Source organism: Orcinus orca, chromosome 16 (genome assembly GCF_937001465.1).
Source record: "Orcinus orca chromosome 16, mOrcOrc1.1, whole genome shotgun sequence".
Lineage (NCBI taxonomy): Eukaryota > Metazoa > Chordata > Mammalia > Artiodactyla > Delphinidae > Orcinus > Orcinus orca.
Genome location: NC_064574.1, coordinates 43,018,967 through 43,043,159, shown reverse-complemented (window position 1 = coordinate 43,043,159; position 24,193 = coordinate 43,018,967). Strand labels below are relative to the sequence as shown.

Here is a 24,193-nt window from a genome sequence, read left to right as displayed (position 1 = left end):
TCATTTCCTCCTTTTCTATCTTCATTTTTCTTTCACTTCTGTCCTCCCTCCATCCTCTTATTTTTCTATTGTCCCTTAATTGCTTTGCTAAACAAAGGAGGGAAGATGGATGGATGAATGGATGGATGGATGGATGGGTGAGTTGATTTGGCACTAGTATACATTTTTCTTAAGAGTATGAGGTTTAATTATTATTAAAAGGAAGGGAATCATCATCAAAACAAGCTATATATTTCATACATATTTTCTCCACTGCTGAGCATATAATAATGTATATTTCATTAAGAGTGACTCACTCATTACTCTGAAATTTGAAAGTCACTATTTTATCTATCTTTAGCAAGCACCATTTTTATTCGCGTGTTCTTTCCAAACTCAAGGTAGATGTCTGTCTTTATGAATCAGTGATTTTCAGAGTATGCAAATTAATGAGGTGCCCACCCAGCAGACCACCTTTGTAAATTAAAAATTTGAACATGGAAACCAGGAAGGAAATCTCTTGTGATCACACATAACCATAAAATAGGTGAGAGGCCAGGTGGAATACTGATGTAATTGACAAACAGTTGTAAAGATCCTTTTCCCCTATAATTTTCATGTATTACTACAAAGACTTTTTCACACTGCTGCTTGGTTCAGAGGACCTTCATGTTCATGTGTCTTGTAGTATCACTTAGGATATTCTAAGTGACCTGTTGCTACGTTTAATTACACCGCCGGTATGATTTGTAAAGATTTTTTTCTTCAAGGGTCACTTAGGAAATCTCAATATGGGTTGCCTCTTCCTCCACCCCTTTCTCTCTGTACTTTCTACCACTTTCTACTGTACTAAAACCAAATTCCCCTTCATTCTGTCAGACAGAAAAGTTGAGATGATCTTCTGTCGAGTTAGTGTGAAGAAGCCAAAGGACTTGAGTATGTTATTTTAGCATCAAAATAAGGTTTCCATGGAAAAGAGTCTTCAGGACATGGCCCCAGTTCTCCTTTGTGCAGAGGGATCTTCTTTGGCAATCCTTTACAACCCATTCTGGCTCAAAAGAGAAATTGCCTTTACTTAAGAGTGTCAGGTTTGTTAACAGCAGGTGTTTCAAAGAATTCTTAGAATCAAAGAATGCAATCCTATTATATTAGCAAATTTCTGCTCTGCAAAGGGTTATACAACCATCTCCAGCTTTCAGTGGATTAAAGGAACTTTGAGATATCATGATATAGAAATGAATGACTTATACATTTTTTAAACTTTATTTTTTGTGACAGTGTATGTTACAAAACCAGAAAGAATAATGTAATAAACCCAGTGTACCCTCTCACATCACCCAGTTTCATCATTGTCGGCACGTGACCAGTTTTGTTTCATTTCTACCTCTAGTCACTAGACACACACACACACACACACACACACACACACACACATTCACAGGATTATTTTAAAACAAATGCCAGATATCATGTTTTATCCATAAATATTTTAGGATATATCTCTTCAAAAGCAAGACTCTTTTATTTTTTTAATTAATTTTTTTGGAGTATATTTGCTTTACAATGTTGTGTTAGTTACTGTTGTACAGCAAAATGAACCAGTTATACATATACATATATCCACTCTTTTTCAGATTTCCTTCCCATTTAGGTCACCACAGAGCATCGAGTAGAGTTCCCTGTGCTATACGTAGGTTCTCGTTAGTTGTCTGTTTTATATATAGTCGTGTATATGTCAATCTCAATCTCCCAATTCATCCTACCACCCTGCTTTCCCCCCTTGGAAACCGTAAGTTTGTTTTCTACATGTGTGACTCTATTTCTGCTTTGCAAGTTCATCTGTACCATTTTTGTAGATTCCGCATGTAAGCGATATCATATAATGTCTATCTTTCTCTTTCTGACCTTCTTCACTCTGTATGACAGTCTCTAGGTCCATCCATGTCACTACAAATGGCATTATTTCATTCCTTTTTATGGCTGAGTAATATTCCATTGTGTATATCTACCATACCTTCTTTATCCATTCCTCTGTTGACGGACATTTAGGTTGCTTCCATGTCCTGGCTATTGTAAATAGTGCTGCCTTGAACCTTGGGGTGCATGCATCCTTTCGAATAATGGTTTTCTCCAGGTATATGCCCAGGATTGGGGTTGCTAGGTCATATGGTAGCTCTACTTTTAGTTTTTTAAGGAACCTCCATACTGTTCTCCATAGTGGCTGTACCAGTTTACATTTCCACCAACATATGGTCACTATTGTTGGATTTTTTTTTTTAAACATAACCACAGTGCCATTGTCATCACATACACACACACACACACAAGTTAACTAATCTCTTATATAAACAAATACCTGGTCAGTGTTCAGGCCACACCAGTTTTCTCATTTCTTTTTAATAGATGTACTTGAATCAAGACCTACTTTATATCCACACATAGTATTGGTTGATGTGTCTCTAAAGTGTCTTATAATCTATAGGTTTCCCTTCCCTCTTTTTTTCTCATCATCTGTTTGTTGATGAAACCATGTCATTTATCCAGTGAATTCTCACATTTGAGGTTTTGCTAATTGCATCCCATAGTGCCGTTCACCGTGCGCCTCTAATCCTGCGTTTTCTGAAAACCAGTCGTTAGATTGAGTGGCTTGATTGAGTTCAGGTCTGATTTTCTGGGGCAGGAACACAGTAGAGGCAGTGCTGTTGTCCCCTCACATCTCAGGAAGCATGTGGCATCTGGTGGTCTCCCTCTGATGGTCTTTGCTGTCTGTATTAAAGGAATCCAGTGACTCTGGCAGTCACTGGCCACGCTCAGGACCACTTCCTGTGCCAGACTGAGCCTGTCCTGCCTGTGTCACTCAAATGCTTCCTGTCTTCAAGGAGCTCATGGTCCTGTTGGAGCAGAGACGACTCATCATGGAACTATGCAGATAGTCATGTACCACCTCTGGGCTTATAAGAGGACGTGACTCCCAAAACAGTGGTTCCCAAGCCTGTCTGGCCGATCTTTGAAATTATCTCGAGGGCCTTTTTGAAAAATACAAATCCTCAGACCTTGTTCTAGTATATTCTGATTCAACAAGACTAGGGTGGGATCCAGGAATCTGCTGGGGAAAGATGAGACTGGTGTGGGCGTAGACAGGGAAGGAAAAGCCAGACCCTAAAGCCGTCTTCGTGACTTTGGACCTGAACCACAGGACAGGGAGGGGCCCATGGAGTGCTTTAAGCAGAGGAGTGGAGGAATGAGATTTCACTACCGTGGAGAGAATGGCAGGAGCAGGGAGGCGGAGGCAGGAAGAGCAATGGCCAGGCTATTACTGTCTCCAGATAAGACGTGACGGTGGCCTGAAGGAGGATGCGATGGCAGTTGGGGTGGAGGAAAGTGGAAGGATTAGAGAGATACACCGGAGCTAGAGTCAGCATGACGGGCCACTCAGTTGAATGAGAGCTGAGGGCAGTGATGAAATGAGCATGTGTGCCCAAGACCCGCCACATTAATCTTAACAAGACGGTGAGATTTAGTATTAAATCCATCTGTGCATTCTGCATTTCTACACACAACTCGTGGTACTGAAATAGTGCTTTTTTTTTTTTTTTACCACTTCACTAACGTAGGGTTTGGAAGCTGTATTAGTATTCTCCAGAGGAGCAGAACCCGGGATGTGTACGTGGGAAGAGATTTGCTATAAGGAATTGGCTTCTGCAGTTGTGGAGGCTGAGAAGTCCCAAGGTGTGTAGTCGGCAGGCGGAAATCAGGGAGAGCAATGGTGTGGGTCCAGTCCGAGCCCAAAAGCCTGAGAACCAGGAGAGCCGGTGATGTGAGTTGCGTTCTGCAAGTTGACGTTTCCATTTAAGCCCAAAGACAGGAAGGACTGCTGCGCCAGCTCAGCGCAGTCAGGCAGGAGTTCCTTGTACCCGGAGAGCATCCGCCCTTTTGCTCCGCCGAGCGGATGAGGCCCACCGACGCGAGGGAAGGCAGTGTGCGCCACTCAGTCTGTTGACGCAAATGTTCATCTCCTCCAGAAACAGCCTTACAGACACACCGGAATGACGTTTGACCAAATATCTGGGCACCTCGTGGCCTGGCCCAGTCGACACATAAAACTAACCACGACAGAAGCCATTTCCGTTCACCCCAGATACAGCTGCAGTGGTCATTTTTCCATTTTTGAGGCTTTTGATATTCTAATATCAGTCCCACCTCATGTGCAGTCCCCATTAAATCAGTAACGTCTGTCATCTTCCTGGCGCCCGTGTTCGCCTACAAGGTGTTTGGGGGCTTGACAAATACAACAGAGATTCTCCAGCTCTTTCCTCCTTATGGAAATAGCGTCAGATGAAAGGAACGCGTCGCAGCTCAATACGGCAAGCTTAAGAGCTGGGCGTGCTCCGCTGTGGAGTTCAGTACAGAACATTTTTCATTTCCTGGGGTTACTTTTAAAAGCAAAATGAAACGAAGCTTGAATATTGCCGAGTTAAACCACAGCTGGAGGATTGTTCCTGCTCTCCTCCTAGATACAGTGAGCCTTCGCTATTTGTTTTCTTGTATTAAATGTCTCCCTGCCTCTTGAACAGAAGCAGGCATCACGAGTGGCGTGGATGCATGGGGCAGGCGGCCTGGGCTCCCTCCTCCGTCGCCCGTACCTGGAGGTAGCTTGGCCCGCCTTGCTTGGACACAGGTGTGAGCCCCAAGTTCCTGCTGGCCTCACTGTTTACCCTGCATCACAAGATGCTGTTTCATCTTTTCTTCTTCTGCCGCCGCCCCTGCCAACTCACATTCATGCTGCGGCACAGCAGGCATGGGGAGGAAGGGTCTTCTAAACCGAAGCACTTAATTAGCTCCTGGGCCCCAGGGGGAGTGTCAGATGGAAACACAGCTAAAAGTGGAGGGAAGGAACAGCCGTGATGGATGGTGATGGGAACACCTGCCTCCTTCCGGTGACGCCAAGTTACTAAAATTGTTTTGGAATTAGTGACTCTTTTGAGTCATGTGTACGATAGTGTCATGTTTATATCAGTAATTTCTAGCAGTGTTCGTGTTTGTTCATTTAGACTTTCTCGCTGCTGCCAGAAGCTGCTTTTTCTCTTCCCCCAGTGCACACATTGCCCTGGGTGTAGATAAAGGGGTGTCCCCGTGAGGTTCTAGTCCCTTCCTGGGACCCATTGTCCTTTAGGGCCCCTGATTGTGTTGTTGTAGGTGCATCACAATCGTGTTAGTCGTCACGTGAGGAGGAGACATGCAATGATAGGGTAAAGCATGATCTGATAAGATATAGATTTAACTATAGATTATATTACGTGGATATAATTATAGGCAGTTATAAGTATAGTTATATAGGTGAATATGAACATAGGTTATAACTGTATAAGTAATAAGTGTAGAGATGTCAGTTTTTGATATAATTCAATATTGTGTATAGATATAATTCTATAGATAGAGTTATGTAAGAGAATAAAATAAGAGTCCACTCTTGTAAAAACAGAAAGCACAGGAGCTCCTGGAAGTGACTGCAGAGCAGCCCAGGCCCGGGGCTCTGCCCTGGCAGCCGTCCCGGCTTCTCCTGCCGAGATGCCACAGTCCCGCTTGGTGGGTGTCAGCTGAGACCGTGGTGGGGTCGGGAGCTCACGGGCGCCTCTCTGTCTTCTGAGTGCTCCGCAGTCATTTGATGATAGATTCACTTAGGCCCAGTGCGTGAGCCACATTCACCTGAGTTATCACCTAAGGTTGCAATAAAACTTGAATTTAAAGTCCTTTAAAAATGCCTGTTGAGCCTTAGGAAAAGAATGAGTACACTTGCTGCGTAATCAGAAAGCCCTCGTCAGAAAGCCACACGCTAAAGACACGGTGAGAGCGCTTGGGAGGAGAAGCAGCTGAGCCGAGAGCAGAGACCGACTGCGCATCCCTGGCTCCCAGCGTGGGTAGCCTGGGCCGCTGAACTGGGCCCCCTCCTTACAGCCACGGCCAGGGTCCCCTCCATCACCGCCAGCCCGAGGCCCGTCCCACAGCTGATACATGCCGTGTGCTGTTCCCTGGCGCCTGACCCCCTGTGACACTGGCCGCGGCCTGGCAGTTCCAGCTTGTGCTGGTGGCATCCCCTGGGGTCTCTCAGCTCTTCCCTCTCGGCCTCCTCCAAAGCCAACGCCAGTCCGGGGCCGGAGGGAGGTGAGGCTCCGGAGGGAGCACAGGGAGGGTTGCAAGTCTGTGGCTGAACCTGCCGGCCTCCCCTCCTTTCCAGGGACGATGCGAAGCACAGTCTCCATGTTTCTGAGTCCCCAGCAGGACTGGCCCAGTCACGCACGGTGGTGACCTGCTCGGCAGCACCGGTGGCTTTTCTTGTTTTCTCTCTCTCTTACTTTCCCACCCCTTTGCTTCTGTGTCCAAGATCCCCCCCAAATAAGTGACCCCAGTCTCTGCTCTCAGAGGATCTCAAACTGCTCTTATGGGTTGGGTGTCTATCCTTCCTGACCATTTTGCTGTGTGTGTGTATGTGGGTAAGAGAGAGAGAGAGAGAGAACCTATTGCTCTTTTGTGTGTGTGTATATATAGTTTTTGAAACTTTGTTTTAAATCAGTTATGGATGTGCTGGAGTAAGCCTGGGTCATATCCACCCGGACCTCCCTTCTCCATCCTCCTTTGATGTCTCTCCAGGTGTTTCCCCTGCTTCCTGTGCTCCGTGTTTTCCTCTTGACTTACTCCCTCGTTTTGATGGAGCACATCCCTAGTAGTTTCCTAAATAAGAACGGACGTGTAGGAGGTACATTTCTAGAGACATGTCTGTTGAGGTCTTTCTTCACCTGCCCCCTGGCTGGATAGAATATATTAGTTGGAAACCATTTCGTTCTGTAGTTCAGAGGGGTTGCTTCTTTGTTTTCTGATTCCACGGCTGCTGTCAAGTGGTTCAAAGCCATTTCGATTCCTCATCCTTTGGATGCGACGTGATTCTGTCTCTCTCCCTCCCTCCCTCCCTCCCTCGCTCTGTCCCCAGCGTTCAGAGAGCTCACGGTTCTTCTGCTTGGTGATCGCCCTTCCTTCTGCAGGCTTCTATCTGCGTGGACTCTCTCTCTCACATCCTTCACCTCTGGGAGATTTTTGTGATCATTTCCTCTTTGAAGGTTTTTCCGTTTCTTTCTGGAATCCCATTTGCCTGTGTTGAGCCTCCTGGCCTGGTCCCCCTCTCATTTTCCTCTACTCTGCTTTCCATTTCGCCCTCCTTACCTAGTCCTTCCCTGCAGATGGTTTGAGAAGCATTGTGCTACATGTCCCACCTCACCCTGCCTTCCCTTGCTTTAACGTTCTGCTGGTTACTTTTGTATCTTCTAGTGTTGCTATAAAGCTGAAGGCCTAAATTCTTGCTTCCGGAAAGTCAGTTTTGTTTATTTCCATTGAGGTCAGCCTGGCTCCTCTTCATACATTTTCTTTGCTGCAGCAGCCCGAAAGGCACGATCAGAATTCTTCCTGCGCTTTTGTTTGAGAACTGCTGTCTCTGTCCTGTCTCCACCAAGTTTTCTGCTCACTGTTTATATCAACATTGGGGAATTATCTTTTCTCTTCTATGAAGCCCCTCCCAGTTGGCGTTAGGCTTTCCTGAAGATGCTTCAGTTCCCTTCACTCCATTCGTTCAGCTTTGTCTTCTAGGTAAGTCGTGCTTTTCTTAGATGAAAGGTGCTCATCGTGGCCTGTGCCAGCCAACCTCCACACCCTCCTTTGTTGCCTTCGTAAACTGCATCTTTATTTCTAAATTCCGCCAGCTATTTTTTTCCCTTGAAAAAAATTTTCCCTTTTCTCTTCTATACACTCCACATACATTTCATAGTGGTAATGAAGCAGCGTTGTTGCAGCCCTTAGAGACAATATTTGGGGGGAAAAAATGGAGAAGAACATCAGTTTGTTCCAATTCCATATGACATTTTATCTTTATTGTTTGCCCTTGTAAAACTCTCATCCATTTTTAGATAGCTTTATTTTTATTCCCAGCAGTTCACTGCAATGTGTTTACATTTACATATGTAATAGTCATTCCAGGCAAGCAGAAAAAACCCTAAACTTTCTCTAGTCTGTTTTCTAATTGAGATCACCTGTCTCATTTATAAGTAAAATGAAGAAACCGTTATTGAAATCAAGAAGAAAAAAAAATTGCTAATCAAAGATGAAAATGTCAGTAAATGAAGCCATCGCCTTTTTCTCAATGGATTTTTTTAACCAGCTGGCAGCAGAAGCTGGGGTGGGTCATAAGGCTCGTACTTGAGGCTCTGCAGTGAGTGCTGTGGGCAGCGAGGGGCCCTGTCTGCTCTCACCATCTCCATAGTCTGGGGTATTTATTCTTCTCGGTACATGTTGTTGCGATTTCCCTTTCCTTTCCCATTTATAGTGCATCTTCCAGTTCACAAAAATTGCATTTATTTGAAGTTTCTCATTTGCAAGAATCTGGCTATAGTAATTCAGGTAATAGCGCGGTCCCTATGAACTGACCTTCCTTACTTGGAAAGGCAGTTTTCTTGTGGCAGAGTCTGCAGATGTCACGTTAGCCCACCGATTCTTCGATTAAATGGCCCCATCGCTTTCGGCAGGATCCCCTCGCTGGTGAGATTTCTTTTTGATCTGTAAGATCTTTCCACCCACATTTTGTCAGTACTTTTTAACTTTTACTGCCCAGCCCTGCAGTTGAAAACAGTCATGGATGTTACAGGTTTGGACGACTGAAAGACTGATGCTTACAAACTCTTGGGGTTCATTTGGCGTTTCACACAGCCAGACACGAGTGTCCAGAAGAACACATGTCATCATCCTCCTGGTTGGCAGCATCCCTCACTTCTCTTCTGCAGCAGCTTCTCAGATTTTAAGAGCTGTCCAGGACAGTTTTAAACGTTTCCAAAGTTTGGCTTTGAATCATAAGTTGATGTGTTGAATGTCGTTCTCTATAGTAAATAAATAAATATCCCTTGTTTGAGAGGAAGAAGATACCGTAAACCCATGACATTTTGCTACAAGCTAAGGTCCTAAGGAAAGAAAACTCATGCCTTTGTCAAGATCTAATTACCTAATGGCCATCTTGGTGTCAGTCATCTAATGGAGACTGTCTTTCAGGAAGTGCATGGATTCAATGTCTATATTTTTTAACTTAGATGCTTAATTCTGTAGATAATATCTGTTTGGTAAAGGAATTTGTTTTCATTTCCCTATATAAAATACAGATCTATCCTTTTTGAAAGTCAGAGGTGTTCCATTTAGAGAAGTTTTGATCTGGCTTTTCTCCCATCCTCCGCCTTCCCTGACCGAGTGCAGCCTCAGCCATTGTCCCCTGTGAAGGGGATCATTGGTGCAGATAATCCAAACCCCCAGCTAATCCTCTCTGTGGGGCAGGGTCACAGTCCCACCACTCGGGGCCACGGTCCTCTTCACACCTAGGGCGCGACCGCAGCTCTCCCCGGGGCGTAGGGCCGGGTGGACCCTGAGGAGTAACTCCCGAGGCAGGAGGATAACCTGCCAGGCAGATAGTCCCACAGGGATCATCAGGAACCCCTGGTCCAGAGAACAAAAAAGGGGCAGTGGGTCTTCCCCCCCTAGAGTCTCCGGAGCTTACCCTCTTACCCTGAATTCAGGGTCTCAGTGTTACTCAGTGATGGCCCAGTTCAAGGCCAGCCAAGGCGCACTTGCCATCGATACACAGATGACCTTAGGTCAGACTCGAAAGGGAAGGATCGTTCTGCTCACCCACAGGCGTGGCCGGTGGAAAGGGACGAGGTCGTCATTCCGGGTTCCCCAAGCATCGCACTGCATCCAGCTCCTGGGTTCCACTAGAAGGGAGACTTTGGGATGCCAGTAATTCGTGTGCAACCGCTTCTTGATTCTCAAGTGTTTGGGGACCTGGTTCTTTAAGTGCATTGTAGCCAGGAGGTGCCACACACAGCAAGACTCTCATTTGAAGGCCTGTCAGTCATGTTGGTCACTGGGAGCTGTCCTTTTCCCTCCAAATGTCAGGAACCTCTTTGAAGGTTTATACAGTGCTGGGAGGAATCATGAACTTAGAAACAAAGAAAAGAATAGGGTTTTTGGTTTGTTTCTGTTTTTGTTTTCCCCCCCAGATGGCAGTTTACAGAATTTCAGTATCCAAAGTGTATCTTAAAATGATCTTTCATGTGACTGAATTGATGCAATCTCATAATAAAACTTAAAGGCTAAGGAGTTGCTTCTTGTGGATGAGCAGAGAAAGTGATTTTTTTTTTTTGACATAGAATCTACTCCTGGTGAAGGTCTTTTATACTTGGAATCTACAACAAGGGAAATGTATGGATTTTTATCTATGATTTGTAGCTTTTCGGTTTCACATATTTTCAGAGTATCTTCAATCTCTGAATCCTGATTTATGAATGGTGAGTCATGCTTTGTGTTTTTTTAAAGAAGACTAGTGGATTTGAAACTACACTAGAACTAAAATTTACCATTTATTTAATAACATTTTCAATGGAAATGGGAATAATTCTCTTAGAAATAGTTTCCTCTTATGTTCCTATATTTAAAGGATTAATTTTTGAAATTGGTGCTAAGGAACTTGTGTTGCAGATTTGCTTTGTGCTTTCAGTAAAAAGCAGTGAATAATATAATCAGACAGAAGTTTAGCCTTCGTCAAGGCTTAAGCTGAATTCTGTCTATAATCCGTAGACAAGAGGTTTCCAAGGGGCTATTTGAACACCTTTATTATTTTTAAAAAAGTAAATTCTTACACATAAATAAACATCATTGCTATTTCCAACCATTTATGGGATAAATAAGGTCATTTTTATGTTAAATTATAAAATTGAAATGTAAAATCCCCAGCAAAGCATTTACTTAAGAAAAGATCTTTCAGAGGATAGTTAACTTACCTGCTATAGTTAGATTTTTTATTTTTAATATGATTCTCCATTTTGAAAAACATGTTAAATCTTCCTTCCTTTAAAGTAACCCTTGAAATAAAGGGTCTGCCAGTATCTGCTATGAGGTGACTTTGGAAAAAACATTCCAGATTCTTGCTGTCCGCTACTTTCCTTTGAAGGGGAAAACATTAAAGTCAAATACCTCATGCTTTAAGCCCATGTGTTTCTAAACATCCAAAAGAGGAGAAAATTAACATATTTGCCCATGAACTCCCAGAGGACAAAGCTGTGTAGATAATAGTGTCAATGACTTAATAAATACTCACTGTGAATTGGGACCTGCTCGAAGCACTTGACAGACAGCAGCTCATTTAATATTCTGATCCTTAAAAGATAGTCCGGGGGCTTCCCTGGTGGCGCAGTGGTTGAGAGTCCGCCTGCTGATGCAGGGGACACAGGTTCGTGCCCCGGTCTGGGAAGATCCCGCATGCCGCGGAGAGGCTGGGCCCGTGAGCCATGGCCGCTGAGCCTGCGCGTCCGGAGCCTGTTGCTCTGCAGCGGGAGAGGCCACAACAGTGAGAGGCCCGCGTACCGCAAAAAAAAAAAAAAAAGATAGCCCGATGAGGAAGCAGAGGTGCAGAGGCATTCGGGGACTTTCTGTCCCTGTGCTGTAAGGTCCCCACGCCCAGCGTGGTGGCTGCAGAATGACTGAGTGCCCAAGGAGCTGGCTGGCAGGGCAGAGTTGGACTGCAGCAGCCATGTGGTCTCAACGGCCGAGGTGTGTCTCCAGGGCTCTCTTCCAACCTCCCCTCCGTGCTGAGGGTGTTGAGTTGCTCTGCATCTGTGTTTAGCCGGTTACCAATCTCTTACAAAGATCCAGTAAGCAAAAGTCAAAGAACCAGAGTGAGCCCTGGGGACTGGGTTCCTCCCAGCATTCTCCCATATTTTGCTTTAACCGAACAAAGTCGACAGCGGGGTCTGTGAGCCAGTCCGGAAGCTCTTCGCCTCCTACCCCCTCACAGCTGACAAGTGGTGTCGCTTCCAGCTCACAGGTACCCCATACACTGAACTCCTCTCTCCTCCTTTGTGAGACAAAAAGATGGGGCTGCTCGTGACTTGTGCTCTGGAGCAAAGCTTAACCAGCTTCTTAGTCCACGCAGACCTTGGCCTTTCTGATGTGGCCTGTTTTTTTTGTGGGGTTTCACCCTGACCTTGCTGGTTGGCCAGGCTGGGGTCATCAGGATCGTTGAAGCCGCTTAATACCCCAAGCAAGAACGTCAACCTGTAAAGATTGAATACTACATGGACTTGAAATGCACATCCCTTATAAAAATTTTAAAGCTTGCTGGATTTTATTAGAATATGTGAACCAGACTGAGTATATTAAATTTATGAGTCCAATTGATGCAGTACCATAATAATTCAATATAATATGCTTATGTCATTAAACTCATAAAGAAGAGTCTCTGAATAGCTGTAATGAATAGTTCAGATTCTGTAATCACAGACTAGCGTTTTCACCCTGATGAATTTCAAGTGAGAGCACTCAGAATTCTATACAATATCAGGAAATAAATGCCATATTTCAAATGATTACTTATTCCAAGTATTTACTGTAAAACCTAGGACAGAAAAGAAATGCCCGCACAGACAGAATTATTATTAGAAATACAGAAAAGGTCAGAAGAGGTTGGCATGAGGCATAAATCAGAAACCAAAGAAACTTTATTCTGCTTTGACTAATATCATTTATTCCCTCATCTCTTACCTTGTTCCCAAATACGTGTATCTCGGTAATCTATCACCGAGTAATAAACTACCCCGAAACTTAGTGCCTTAAAGAAACTACCACTTTATTGCTTATGATGCTGTGGTTCTGGAACGTGGGCAGGGTGGTGGAACCAGCCGCTGGGTGGTTCATCTTTTCCAAGGGTCTCTGTCAGGTCTGGCCACTTGTGTGGCTGCATTCAGATTACAGCTCCACTAAGGACTGGGCTCAGCTGGGGTACTGGAACCTGCAAGGTGACCTCTTCACTCTCGGCATTACCTCCAGTGCATTCTCTTGGTTAAAACAAGTCACAGGCTCCACCCAGAAGGCCTGGCAGGACTCCATGGATCAGAGAGAAGAGAGGCTGCCGGAGCACAGTGCTGGACCCCCGGTCTGAGACCTGGTTGAGAGCTGATCCGGGGGCAGAGCCTTCCAGAAGTGTGTCCCCCACGCTGAACAGGGCACAGTCCAGTGCTGCTGGACCACTGGCCGTGCCCCAAGCTCTGCTGCCCCACCACGAGGCTTTGTACACGCTCTGCCCTCTGCCGGGAACAGGCTTCCCTCAGCATCTTCCCCTGCTTGATTCTTTTGCACCCCTCAGGCCTTGGCATAAATGTCACCAATTCCCAGGACGAGGCTGGCTGCCTTTCCTAGCGCTCCAAAAGCATCTCCTTCCTGTTTTCCTGGAGCCACATTTTAATTCCTGCTTTTCCTGCCCACCTCCCTGAAAGGCCTTCGCGTTACTCAGGACGGAAATGAGGCTCGTCCGTTACTGAATCCACAGCAGTGCTACAGGAGGAAAGCTCTCAGTAAATATTTGTTGGATTCATGAATGGGGTCTGAAGAGAGGCGTCAACAGAGAATAATCCGTGATTCAGCCCTTAAAGGACAAGCAGGGTTTAGACGATGGAAGCACAGCACCAGTAAGAATGACTCTGAACCACTGCTGCCTGTGGTACGGGCAGCCCAGGCACCCTGGAAGGGCAGGCTCCGGGCCTGTCATATTCAGCGCTGGACATCCAGTACCCACACGCTGCTTCGTGGGGAGCAGCTGTGCAGTAACCGTGCAGAGGATGAGTGATCTGCCTGAATCAAACTGTCCCAATTTTATCAGAGTGTGAGGACATTTGGGGGCGTGTTGGGAAAGGAACCCAGCATCTCCACCAGCTGATCCAGTGGAGACAAATTTTAGGTTTCCTAAATATTCAGAGAGAAGTGTTCAGACTAGAACGTATGGGAGCTTAGAACTGGGAAGACTCAACGGGGTGAATAGTATCGACCTGCCTGGGTCAATTCATAACACTTGGCCAATGGTGACCAGACCTCTCTGGGGTCTAGAAATATCCCAGTGTGCCTCCCTCCAGGCCGGATCCATCTTCAGAGCCCACCAGTCGATGATGAAGCCTCCAAGTACTGCAAGGTAAATGAAACCTCTAAGGCTTATTGGAATGACAGTTGTCTTTAAGCTGCCACCATGGCTAATGACTTCTGGAAATGAGGAATGCCATTGAACTGTCTTCCCTGTTAATATGTCACAGTGGAAAGGTGGCTCAAGCCCTATTACATTTTTAAAGAACATTTCAATTTTAATAATTTCAATGGCTTTAAATTAAATTATGGATTGATGTTAAAATTCTGTAAAATGAAGAGAGCTCCACAACAATGAGATGTCCGGAAAATCATTAGGATGACATGGCTGGGGTGAAATATTGCTGGTGTTACAGTAGGTTACAGTTACAGCCGTGAGCCCTATTAAAACGGAAACTTTCTAGTAACATAAAATGGTCATGACTTTATCCCCCTGCTAATTAAAATAGAAGGAAGCCAAAAGATAAAAAGGTAAGGTCTTTCAGATGCTTCTGAGGCCCTATTCTCATTCCCATCTCTTACACACACACACACACACACACACACACGCACGCACGCACGGCCGCACGTGGTGGTTGATTGAAATTGAAGGTAGATTCTGAGAGCCTACATGATAGGGGTGTGAACAGCCCCAGAGAGAGGGGCTGCGTTTATATTTACATTCACACCTTACGTTGCAGGCTTAAAGGATTTTCCTCAAGAATTTCGAGGACTTTCTCCCAATTTGAAGAGCCAGTCGTTTTGTCAGCCTCTTTCTTACAGTCGTCGAACTTGGCTAAGTCCCTTGAGATCTCAGTCTTCTCATCTGTAAACAGAGGATCCACACACCTGTCTTCCTTTTCCCCAGTGTGTCTCAGGGGTCGTAGGAGCTCCTGAGCCAGGAAAAGCACTTTGTATCAGTACCAAGTACCAGCAGACCCACAGCCAGGTTCAAGGCCCGTCATAATCTCCTTTGAGCCCTACTTTTCCCCAGGCTGAGCCCTCCACACGCTGGCCTTTCTCCCTGTTCACATCCTTCGCTGAGCGTGGGTACCACACACCTTCCCTCCTTTCCCTGATCTCAAACGTTCCTTTCCTTCCAGATCCCAGACTTGAAAGGGAATGGCTGCAAGATGGGAGCGGCCACACTGTTTAACGCCCTGCTGAGCTCCCAGGTTTTTGCCTGGACGGGCTGCAGAGCACGTGGTCATCCCTATGAGCAGACTAGCATTTTATCCAGAAGTTCCCAAGTTGAAAGGAAAAACCCAGCAGAGGCTACCGGAAGGCCAGCTTTTACCCAGGTTATTTCAGAAACTGAAGTACTTTTCCTTTCTTTCATATAGGAGGTCACACGTGAATCATGTTAATATTATGACCTTTGTCAAGCATGTCTAAAGTGAAGTAGCACGTAGCAACACATTATATTTTTCATTTTTGCCCCTTAATGCAGTGTGTCGATTGAAGTTGCCAGGCTAAAGCTCTAAAATAATTGACTAAATTCTTGCTGAACTGCCCTGTGTTGCTGTAGGGAGTGTGTTTTGCCTTTCAGAACTCATTAACACAGCCAACAGACCATATTAGTCTGTGTTTTGGTTCAAAGATCAATAACGTTTGGTGGTTGTGTTTTGAAATGGTGTTGGAATTTTAAAAATTGGCCCCTGTGTGTATGTGGGTTTGGGGCAGGAGGCTTCCAGCTGACTGCTTGGGTGGGAATGGACCTCTGGGATGCACTGACCCATCTGAAAACCTCTTAGGATTGACCTCTTCCTAAGAGAAGTGCCCTGGGCAGATGCCTTGATCCCACAACAGACTGGCCCCCCAGGAGTTGGATGTGGTGTAGATGGAAGGCTTCCTCTGATTCCTGATGGGTACCTGCCAACACCCCAGGGGACTGTCAGTTAACTTTATGGCAAACAGTAGAAAATGACTTTGTAAGCCCACCTCCTTACAAAGACCACAGACAGAATGGGCAGATCAGAAGCTCTTCTGCATCTGCCCTGAATTTCTTAGGTAAACTCTAGTTGCTCTATAGCACCAGTTCTGCAGTCTGGAAGAGGCTTGCCCCAGAGGACCCTTTGGTCCCAGCAGGCCCCGAGTGGTATCTTGATTAGCAGTTTGGGTATGAGGTACCCATCCCAGACTGTGAGTGGGAAAAAAATCACCAGTCCTCTTCCGTAAGTCAGGCAGATAACCAATCCCTGAAGAAGGGGAGGGTATTTTTCAGAAGGGAATCTGAATGCTGTTTGGGAAGGGAAACGGAGGAAGGGCAGTCGAAAAATGGCCAGTGCGCAGCAAAGCACTGTAAGGAAGATATGGTAGCATGAGCAGAGCTGCGTAGGACTCCGTGTCGAAGAGTAGACGCCTCACAGGAGAGAGGTCTCTGCCCCAGGCTTGTGTGGAACATTCACTCTAGACAACCCCGTGTCCCTGTCCCCACGAGAGCGCCGTCAGGCCGGGAAAGGCAGCATCTGGCCCAAGCAGCTGAGATGCCCAGCGCTATCGGCCTGGCCCAGTGAGCGCAGTGCCAGGAGACGGGGGTCAACCAGAGAAGAAGGGGCTGGTGGATGCTGTGGATGGCAGTCTGGTGACTGAGACCAGCCTCTGGAGTTGGGAGATGTGGGTGTGAGTCCTGACTCTCCCACTTCCATGCTCTGTGACCTCACTTAAGCCTCCCAGACCTCAGTTTTTGCATCGAGAAGATGGAGATGAAAATAGTCTCTACCTCATAGAGTTGTTGTGGTAATTAAATGAGGTAGACCATTAAAAGCTCTCAGCGTGCCTAGAACATTGCAAGCCTTTGATGAGTGGCCTCTCCGTGAGAGGGGCGAGGAAGGAGCTGGTCAGCTTGGTGTGTGCATGTGGGGGACAGTCCCAAGGAGATACTCGGAGGGGTGTTACAGGTAAGAGTTAAAGGAAATAAACAACTACCTTGGAAAGAAGGCCTCAAGGAAATAAACAACTACCTTGGAAAGAAGGCGTCAGGAGCCTGGTGGGGGGTGTCTCTGGCAATCATTGCACCCCTCATCCTTCCGCTGGTCTCTCTTGGCCTCCCCTTTGAAAGCTCATGGTCCCCTGCAGGATTTAATTTTTGTTCTGAGGGCATTTTACAAAGCACGTGCCAGTTTCACATTGTGTGGAACAGACCCATGGGGGCCCATCTCTCCCAGTGACTTCTGCCTCCCCCCACCCCACTCACTGCCCCTGTGTAGATTGCCTTTAAAAAAACAATAAAACATGCCCACAGCCTGTAGAAGAAGGAGAGTTTATGAAGTCAAGGTATTCAGCATCAGTACTGAAGTATGCCTTAAAGATTAGCCACCTACACTTGATTTTCTGAAAGCATTGATAAGAAAAGACCTTATATTTTATTTTTATTTTTTTTTTGTGGTACGCGGGCCTCTCACTGTTGTGTCCTCTCCCGTTGCGGAGCACAGGCTCTGGACGCGCAGGCTCAGCAGCCATGGCTCACGGGCCCAGCCGCTCCACGGCATGTGGGATCTTCCCGGACCGGGGCACGAACCCGTGTCCCCTGCATCGGCAGGCGGATGCTCAACCACTGCGCCACCAGGGAAGCCCAAAGACCTTATATTTTATACTGCTGGTCCAAGAGTCTAAAAGTAAAAAGCCTAGATAGGTGTCTAATATATCAGTTATTCTTAAACCTTTTTTGCCAACTTGGAAAACAACTCACGGGCCTCCGCCTCCACCATAGTTGTGCTGTTTTCCTTCTCTCCCTTCATCTTCTCTCCCCCCGCCCCTCCCCCCCCATCCCCGGATCCCATCCCCGGATCCCATCCCCGATCCCATCCCATCCTCTCTTGCCCTCTAACAGCCGGCCCTTTGCATGTCTTTGTGCTCCATTTCCTGGTCCCTCCCTTTCCCTCAGTTGCTCACTCTGAGACATCTCCAGACCCCCTCTTGCTCTGCCACTTCCCAGTTTGCAATCTTCCTGAAAGAAGATTGGGTTTCCTCTGACTTTCGTCCTCCAAGTATCTGAGGCAGGGCTGGAATGTTGCCGAACCTTCTCAGCGGCCCTGACCCAGGGTATTTCTCAGAGCAGAGACTCAGGTGTGACCCCCCACCACCAGGGTGGGCAAGGGTTGCCTGCCTTGTGTGGTCCCTAATGGCTACAGAGATTTCAATTTGCCTGCTTTTCTTTCTGATTTTAATGGAGAAGATGCTGAGTGAAAGAAACAAATTGGATATTGGATTTCACAGATCCTTCTCCTGCTTTGCCCTTCTGACCCTGATAAGCCACTGAAATTCCCCATGTCCTTGAGTTTTTGTAATACTCCCCTATAAAGTGAACTGCCCTGGGGAGGCAGCTCGGCTTCTGGACTTGTTTTCACACACCAGGGAGGGCGGGGGTATCTATGGATCAACAGTAGAGGGAGAGCTTTGACAGGAAGCACTTTAATTTTCTCCCTTCAGCCGCAGGTGCTGTGGAAAACATTGGGGGCACAGGCAGCAAAAATTACTAATATAAATGTGTGTATTTAAGTATGTATTTTACATATATTTATAATGTATATTGACTGCATGCAATAGCAGCCTTCTAGTACAATGGCTGGTTTTGGACGGAGGCCTGAAGCCCTAAGGGGAAACTTCTTTATTGGAGGAATAGCAATAAACTAGACTCACCGGACACCATTATATGGAAGTAGATTTCATTACTGAAGAAGTGCAGACAAAAGAATCGAACTCATCACCCCTGCACACCCCTCTGTTCCAGTCAGTGGGTGGGCATGGGTACCTGGAATATTACGCTGCAGTTGAAACGAACAGACCACAGCTCACCCAGCCAGGTGCACGAATCTCTCAAACATCACGTTAAGCAGTGGAAACCAGATACAGAAGAGTGCACCCTGTGGGATCCCATCAATATGAAGTTCAAAACCTGGCAGAACTAATCGATGGTGCCAGAAGCCAAGATGGCAGTTACCCTGAAGGGAAAGGGTGTGCAGAGGGCTGCCTGGGCTCCAAAAATGTTGTGGTATTTTTATTCCAATGCTGAGCACGCCAGCGTGTTCACTTTTTGAAAGTCATTAGGCTGTACATTCATGATGGTTGCTGTTTTCTCTGTGTACACTTCAATTTTTAAAAAATTAACTCATCAAAATCAGTCATCAAGGTTGCTTGTAAGCACTTTTCCCCAGCTCGGCAGTGTGCCCGGGATGACGGGGAATTACAGAGAAGAGTGAGATGCTGTCTGTGACCTCAGGAACCTTCTGGAAATTTAGTTCCGTCTGGTGTCCCCGGCTCCACCCCTAGCCCTTTGGGTTTGTCATTCACCAGAAGGAATTTGCTCGGCCCACCTGTGTCCTGTGGCTCTGGACACAGACTCACCCCATACATTTTAGAGCATCCCGAGGTCACCGCAAAGATCACTTCCTAATCGCAGCATGTCTTTGACCAAGGGAGCAATCTAGGTAAAGGGAGCCAAGGCTGCCCTGTTCTGCTGAGTGGAGATTTGTCTTGCAAGGAAAAAGCTCTTCCGTAATGCTTAAAATCAGTTGGCTCAGATCCTTCTATCTGGTGGTTTCATCGAGGTGTACTGATGCGTTCATTTTGAGAAAAGCCATCACCTGCAGCTACTTCCCTGCTCTCTCTTTACGGTGCTGCCCGGGCAGGGAAGGGGGTCTCCAGTACGTTCTTTTTGCCTTTTTTTTCTAGTTTTTATTTTCACTTCTCTTTTCATTATCCCTTCAGGCTTTACTGGCCCTTCAAAGGGCCCCTGCTTCATGAACTAATGATGACAGATGTTGATACAACATCGGTTGCCGGATTTAAACACCTTCCATCTGGTTAGAATTCGTCTGGAAGGCAAGCTTGTCTTGCGCTTTAGTCTGCACTTGAGCGCGGCCGTGGGGACACGGGCTGCACGGGAACTGCTGAGATGACGATTGTGCTCCCGCTTCTCACCACGGAGGGGTGTAGCTCACACGCAGCGGTGAGCTCGCTCCCTGTCCTTGTGCCAGATCATCTCTTTCTCCGTCTTGCACAGTTAGCTGCACACATGCATTTCATCGTGAGCGTTGGCTGGTCGGGTTTGGTCGATATTTCCTAGTAACTGTGTTTGCTGGACCTCGGGTCCTTCCAGGTCAATGTTCTCAGCTTTCCTCCCTCACAGAAAAGTCAAGGCAGGTTCCCTTTTGCTTCTTTGATGCAAATAAGTACTGGAGCGAGGTCTTCATCTTCTAGCAATTGGTTTTGGCACCTTCTTACCTCTACCTGATCTCTCTTTCAAGAGCCCTTCTTGAGCAATTACCATGAGACCAGGAAGTTAGGAATATTGAACAAAGGAAAAAAAGTCTGAGTTAAAAACCCTTGTTTTCAAGTCTTCTCTCTTGGTTACTAGCCTTGCTCCCCGGATAATGAGTGTTACAGTAATAAAATAATAATAAAAATAATAAAAAATAATAAAAAGAGGTAATTCTAGGCAGAGTATGACGATAACTTATGAAAAATATGAAGGTATTTTATCTTATGAAGATAAGGTAAAATTAGGTGACTTAGGAAACTTCTGGGTGTGGTACAAATGTTTGTCACCTTGCTTTGGTGAAGGTTTCACAGGCATCTACGTGTGTCAGCACTCCTCAGTTGATGAGTACCTTTGAAGGATATGCAGTTATTGGGCATCAGTTATACATCCATAAAGCATAAAAAATTAGAAGCTTGAAGATTTTTAGAATCTGTAAATTGCTATGCAAATGTTAATCATTAGTAATCCTTGTTACTGTTTTTAAGAAAGTAGCTAACATTTTCCTTATGCAGAATGTCTTCTTTCACAGGTAAATTTGAGGTTGGCAGTTCGTTCAGGTAGCTGAATTCGACTTCCCCCAGGCCAAGGTTTCTCATCTGTGGCACTAGTGACATTTGGAACCAAATAATTCTCTGCACAGAGGCTGTACTGGGCATTGTAGGATGTTAGCTGCATCCCCGGCCTCCACCTGCTAGGTACACCGCCCCCGTTGTGGCAATCAGAAATGTCTATGGGGCAGATCACCCTGGCTTGGGGACCACTGTTCTAGGCCATGTTTCATAGACAAGTTTTTTTGTTACTCAGAGTCCCTAATTACTATGTTTAATTTGTGACAGGATTTATACTTTTTAAACCAACTGAGACAGTAATAAAGATTCAGGCCTAAAACCGCTCCCATCCTTATTTTCTGTTATAGAAAACGTTTGCCTGACTTGAAATATGTGAACTATTTCTGTGTCCTCTTTTCCTTTAACACATCCTGCTGGCACCCATGTCTGATTTCAGCCCCAGCATCTTGGGTCCTTTGCATGTTTGATGCCAGAAGAGGCGGCCGATGCTGTGACAGACGTGTGCAGGGGGGAGGGGCGAACACGGGGTTCAGAGCAATTAATCTTAGCAACAGCTTCCTGTTACTGGTGATCATAGGATTTGTAAAGGGGTCTGCAAATATCAGTGCTTGCTACGGACCCTCTCGTCCCCAGTATTGCTTTTCCTTTGGTTTACGAGAAGGATCCAAAGCAGAGAAAGCCTGTGCCCTTTAAAAATGCTCGTTTAGCATCGTGCAGACCGCTAGCCTTTTTGTTCTCCTCTTAGTTGCCTTTTAATGAGTGATTTGGGGGGGGGGGGGATGACTTTATTAACTAGCAACACTGTTGCTGGAACGCAGACCCCAAGCCCAGCCGCCACTGCCCAGCATCCCTCTGGGCGTTGTGTGCAGACAGGTCCAAGCCGTGTCCTAGGAGCCAGGAAGCGTCACCTGCACGCCGGGCACCATGGCTGCTCCCCAGGTGGGTCTGATGGGGCAAAGGCGGTGGCGGAGGGTCCCTGCGCTGTTTCTAATGACAGTGGCAGCTCCTCCACGCTCCATGGGATGTTCCTCCCCCCCGCCCCACAGTGTCTTGACCGTGTTTTTGCCTCTTGTCTCTTCCCCAGAGGTACCTCAGGGACTTTTTCAGCGTGATGCTCCAGTCAGCGACGTCCCCGCTGCACATCGACAAGGTGGGGCTGACACTGTCCAAACACACCGTCTGCGAGTTCTCGCCGTTCTTCAAGAAGGGCGTCTTCGACTACAGCAGCCACGGGACGGGGTAGGGCCGGTGATGGGGCCACGCCACGCAGTGCCTTCTCGTCCGAGCGGCCCCCCAGCCGGGGGCCTGGACCCCTCACCGCTTCCTCCTAGTGCCTGAGCGGAGCGTGGGGCTGGGGGGCCGGGCTGGCTGACGGTGACCTTGACGGCGGCTGTCCCTGCCCCTCGCGGGTGCATGTGGCCTTCTCCCTGTTGTGTGCAGAATCCGTCCCCATGGCTCCATCACCCTGGACCCCCGGGGCCGAGCCAGCCTGGGGCTTCCCGAGGTGGGTGGCTGACCACACCTCCCTAATGACTTTCATTTGGTTTCCTATTTCACCAAAATACACTCTTATTTTTTTATATTCCTTCCATGTGGCTGGCTCCCAAGAAAAGCATTTTAAGTTATTTCATTGTATTTTGCTTTTTCCCCATTTGAGTCTGAACTTTTTATATAATCCCTAAGCACTGATGTTTACACAGAATTTCATATTCTGCAAAAGGGATTTTCGGTCCAGTCATGACTGGAGTCTTCCATGCTTGACGCATTGGATGTAGGTGACATCAACTTCTATAAATCCATTCAAATAGGATATTTGTTAAATCTTGAATATTCAAGAAGTTTTTCCCAAATGGCGGCCGTGCACTCTCAAGCTTTCTCCGCTAAGCACAAAACGAGCGCCTCGCTGAATGCATATTTTTAAACACTTTGTTCACATTTTTGTTACTGAATCTACTGGATCTTTAGCTGAAAGACTAGAATTTACTGTAGTTTATTAACGATCCCTTAAATCACTCAGGACTTAATGTAGCATCACACATCTATGTACAGTAAAACTGCTTCGTTTTACTAAAGAGAAAAATGTGAGAAGAAAAAATATATATGTGGTATATATTGAAATGTATATAATTCTGCCTATAGATTTATATATGTACACACTCCTGTATGATAGTTATATCAAAATATGTAATCATTCACTCCAGATTTATTAAAGGTATTTGTTTTTTCAAGACTTAAATTGAGCTGCTATCAATATTAAATGAAGTTATGGAATCTACCCTGTAGCTCGGTTTGAGTTTGTGACATGATCGTTCTTACTGGTCTGTTTAAAAATTTATCTAACGTTCTTGGAAACATACATAATGTATAATTTAGCATTCCTGTAGTAGAAGATGCCCTTATAGCTATGAATGAAGTCACAAATGAATGGGTAAGAAGACATGCTTGCATTCAACCTTCGAGAATATGCCTTCACAACCGAGCTCTCCAGTCTGAAAAGTATATTTAAAGATGCAATTATCCCGATAAGGGGGAAAATTATTGTACTAATTAGATATCATAGTTTAGCATAAAAAAAATGAGGGTTTTTTTTGTTTTTTTTTTTAAATTGCTGCAGGAAGACTTGCTTTTGAGTGCAGTTGTGATTACAGGGAGAGGTTAGGGGTAATTACTACTAGAGAATTTAAACCTAGAGATTAAAGGATAAAAGCTGGGAGATAATTAACCATAGGTCATTTATCTAAAAGGAGTCAAAGCTCTGAAGATTGTCCCTTGTTTGCTGAGTAAACGAAATGGTTTTCTTCAACTGAGCAGATAATCTGTCTCCTGCCCTTTTGGACCCGTATCCGAGGCCAGGCTCCTGGCAGGTGTTTTCACTAGAATCACACAGGGCACAAGAACAACTTGGCAAGAATAAATATCTGTGTGTTTGTAGGAAGCGCAGGAATCGGAAGATTCTTTGATTCCAATCCTCATCTGAGGTACTTAGTATTGAGTTGGGGGTTCAAGTACTGGCCGGCTCTGGGTAAATCCGGCTGTAACACACGGGCATCATTTCACCTCTCTGAACCTCGGTCCCCATCTGAGAATCACACTGTTGCACAAGGGGACCTCTCGGTTCCGATCCAGCCCAGAGTGACAGGCAGAGGGACTGTCACCAGTGTGTGGATGCGAACTGAAAACTTCTGATCGGACTCAAACAGCACCTTAATCTGAGTAAAACTTGAGGGAGTGTTGGCAAGCCAATGAAAAATCTCCTCTAAACAAGGAATGGGATCCCTTTCTGGGATGAAGAATAGATGACAGAGGCAGGATGACAAAACTGAAGCTGCATTAATTTGGACGAATTCAAAGGAGTAAAAGAAAATTAGCAAGTATGTATCTTATAACTTTCAAGTGCATCAGATAACAAAGGAAT

The 24,193-nt window shown here is 46.0% G+C and overlaps 1 protein-coding gene across 3 annotated transcripts in view; it reads left to right on the top strand.

The window, feature by feature from the left end:
- Positions 1 to 23,008, top strand: part of KIF16B (kinesin family member 16B) — a 276,855-nt gene extending 253,847 nt beyond the window's left edge. For all 3 annotated transcript variants that reach the window (XM_033429440.2, XM_049699212.1, XM_012533190.3), the window contains one exon: positions 21,863 to 23,008. In XM_033429440.2, the coding sequence (XP_033285331.1) occupies positions 21,863 to 22,021 (159 nt within the window). In that variant the 3' untranslated portion in view covers positions 22,022 to 23,008. The remainder of the gene's footprint in view (positions 1 to 21,862) is intronic.
- Positions 23,009 to 24,193: the final 1,185 nt, after the last annotated feature.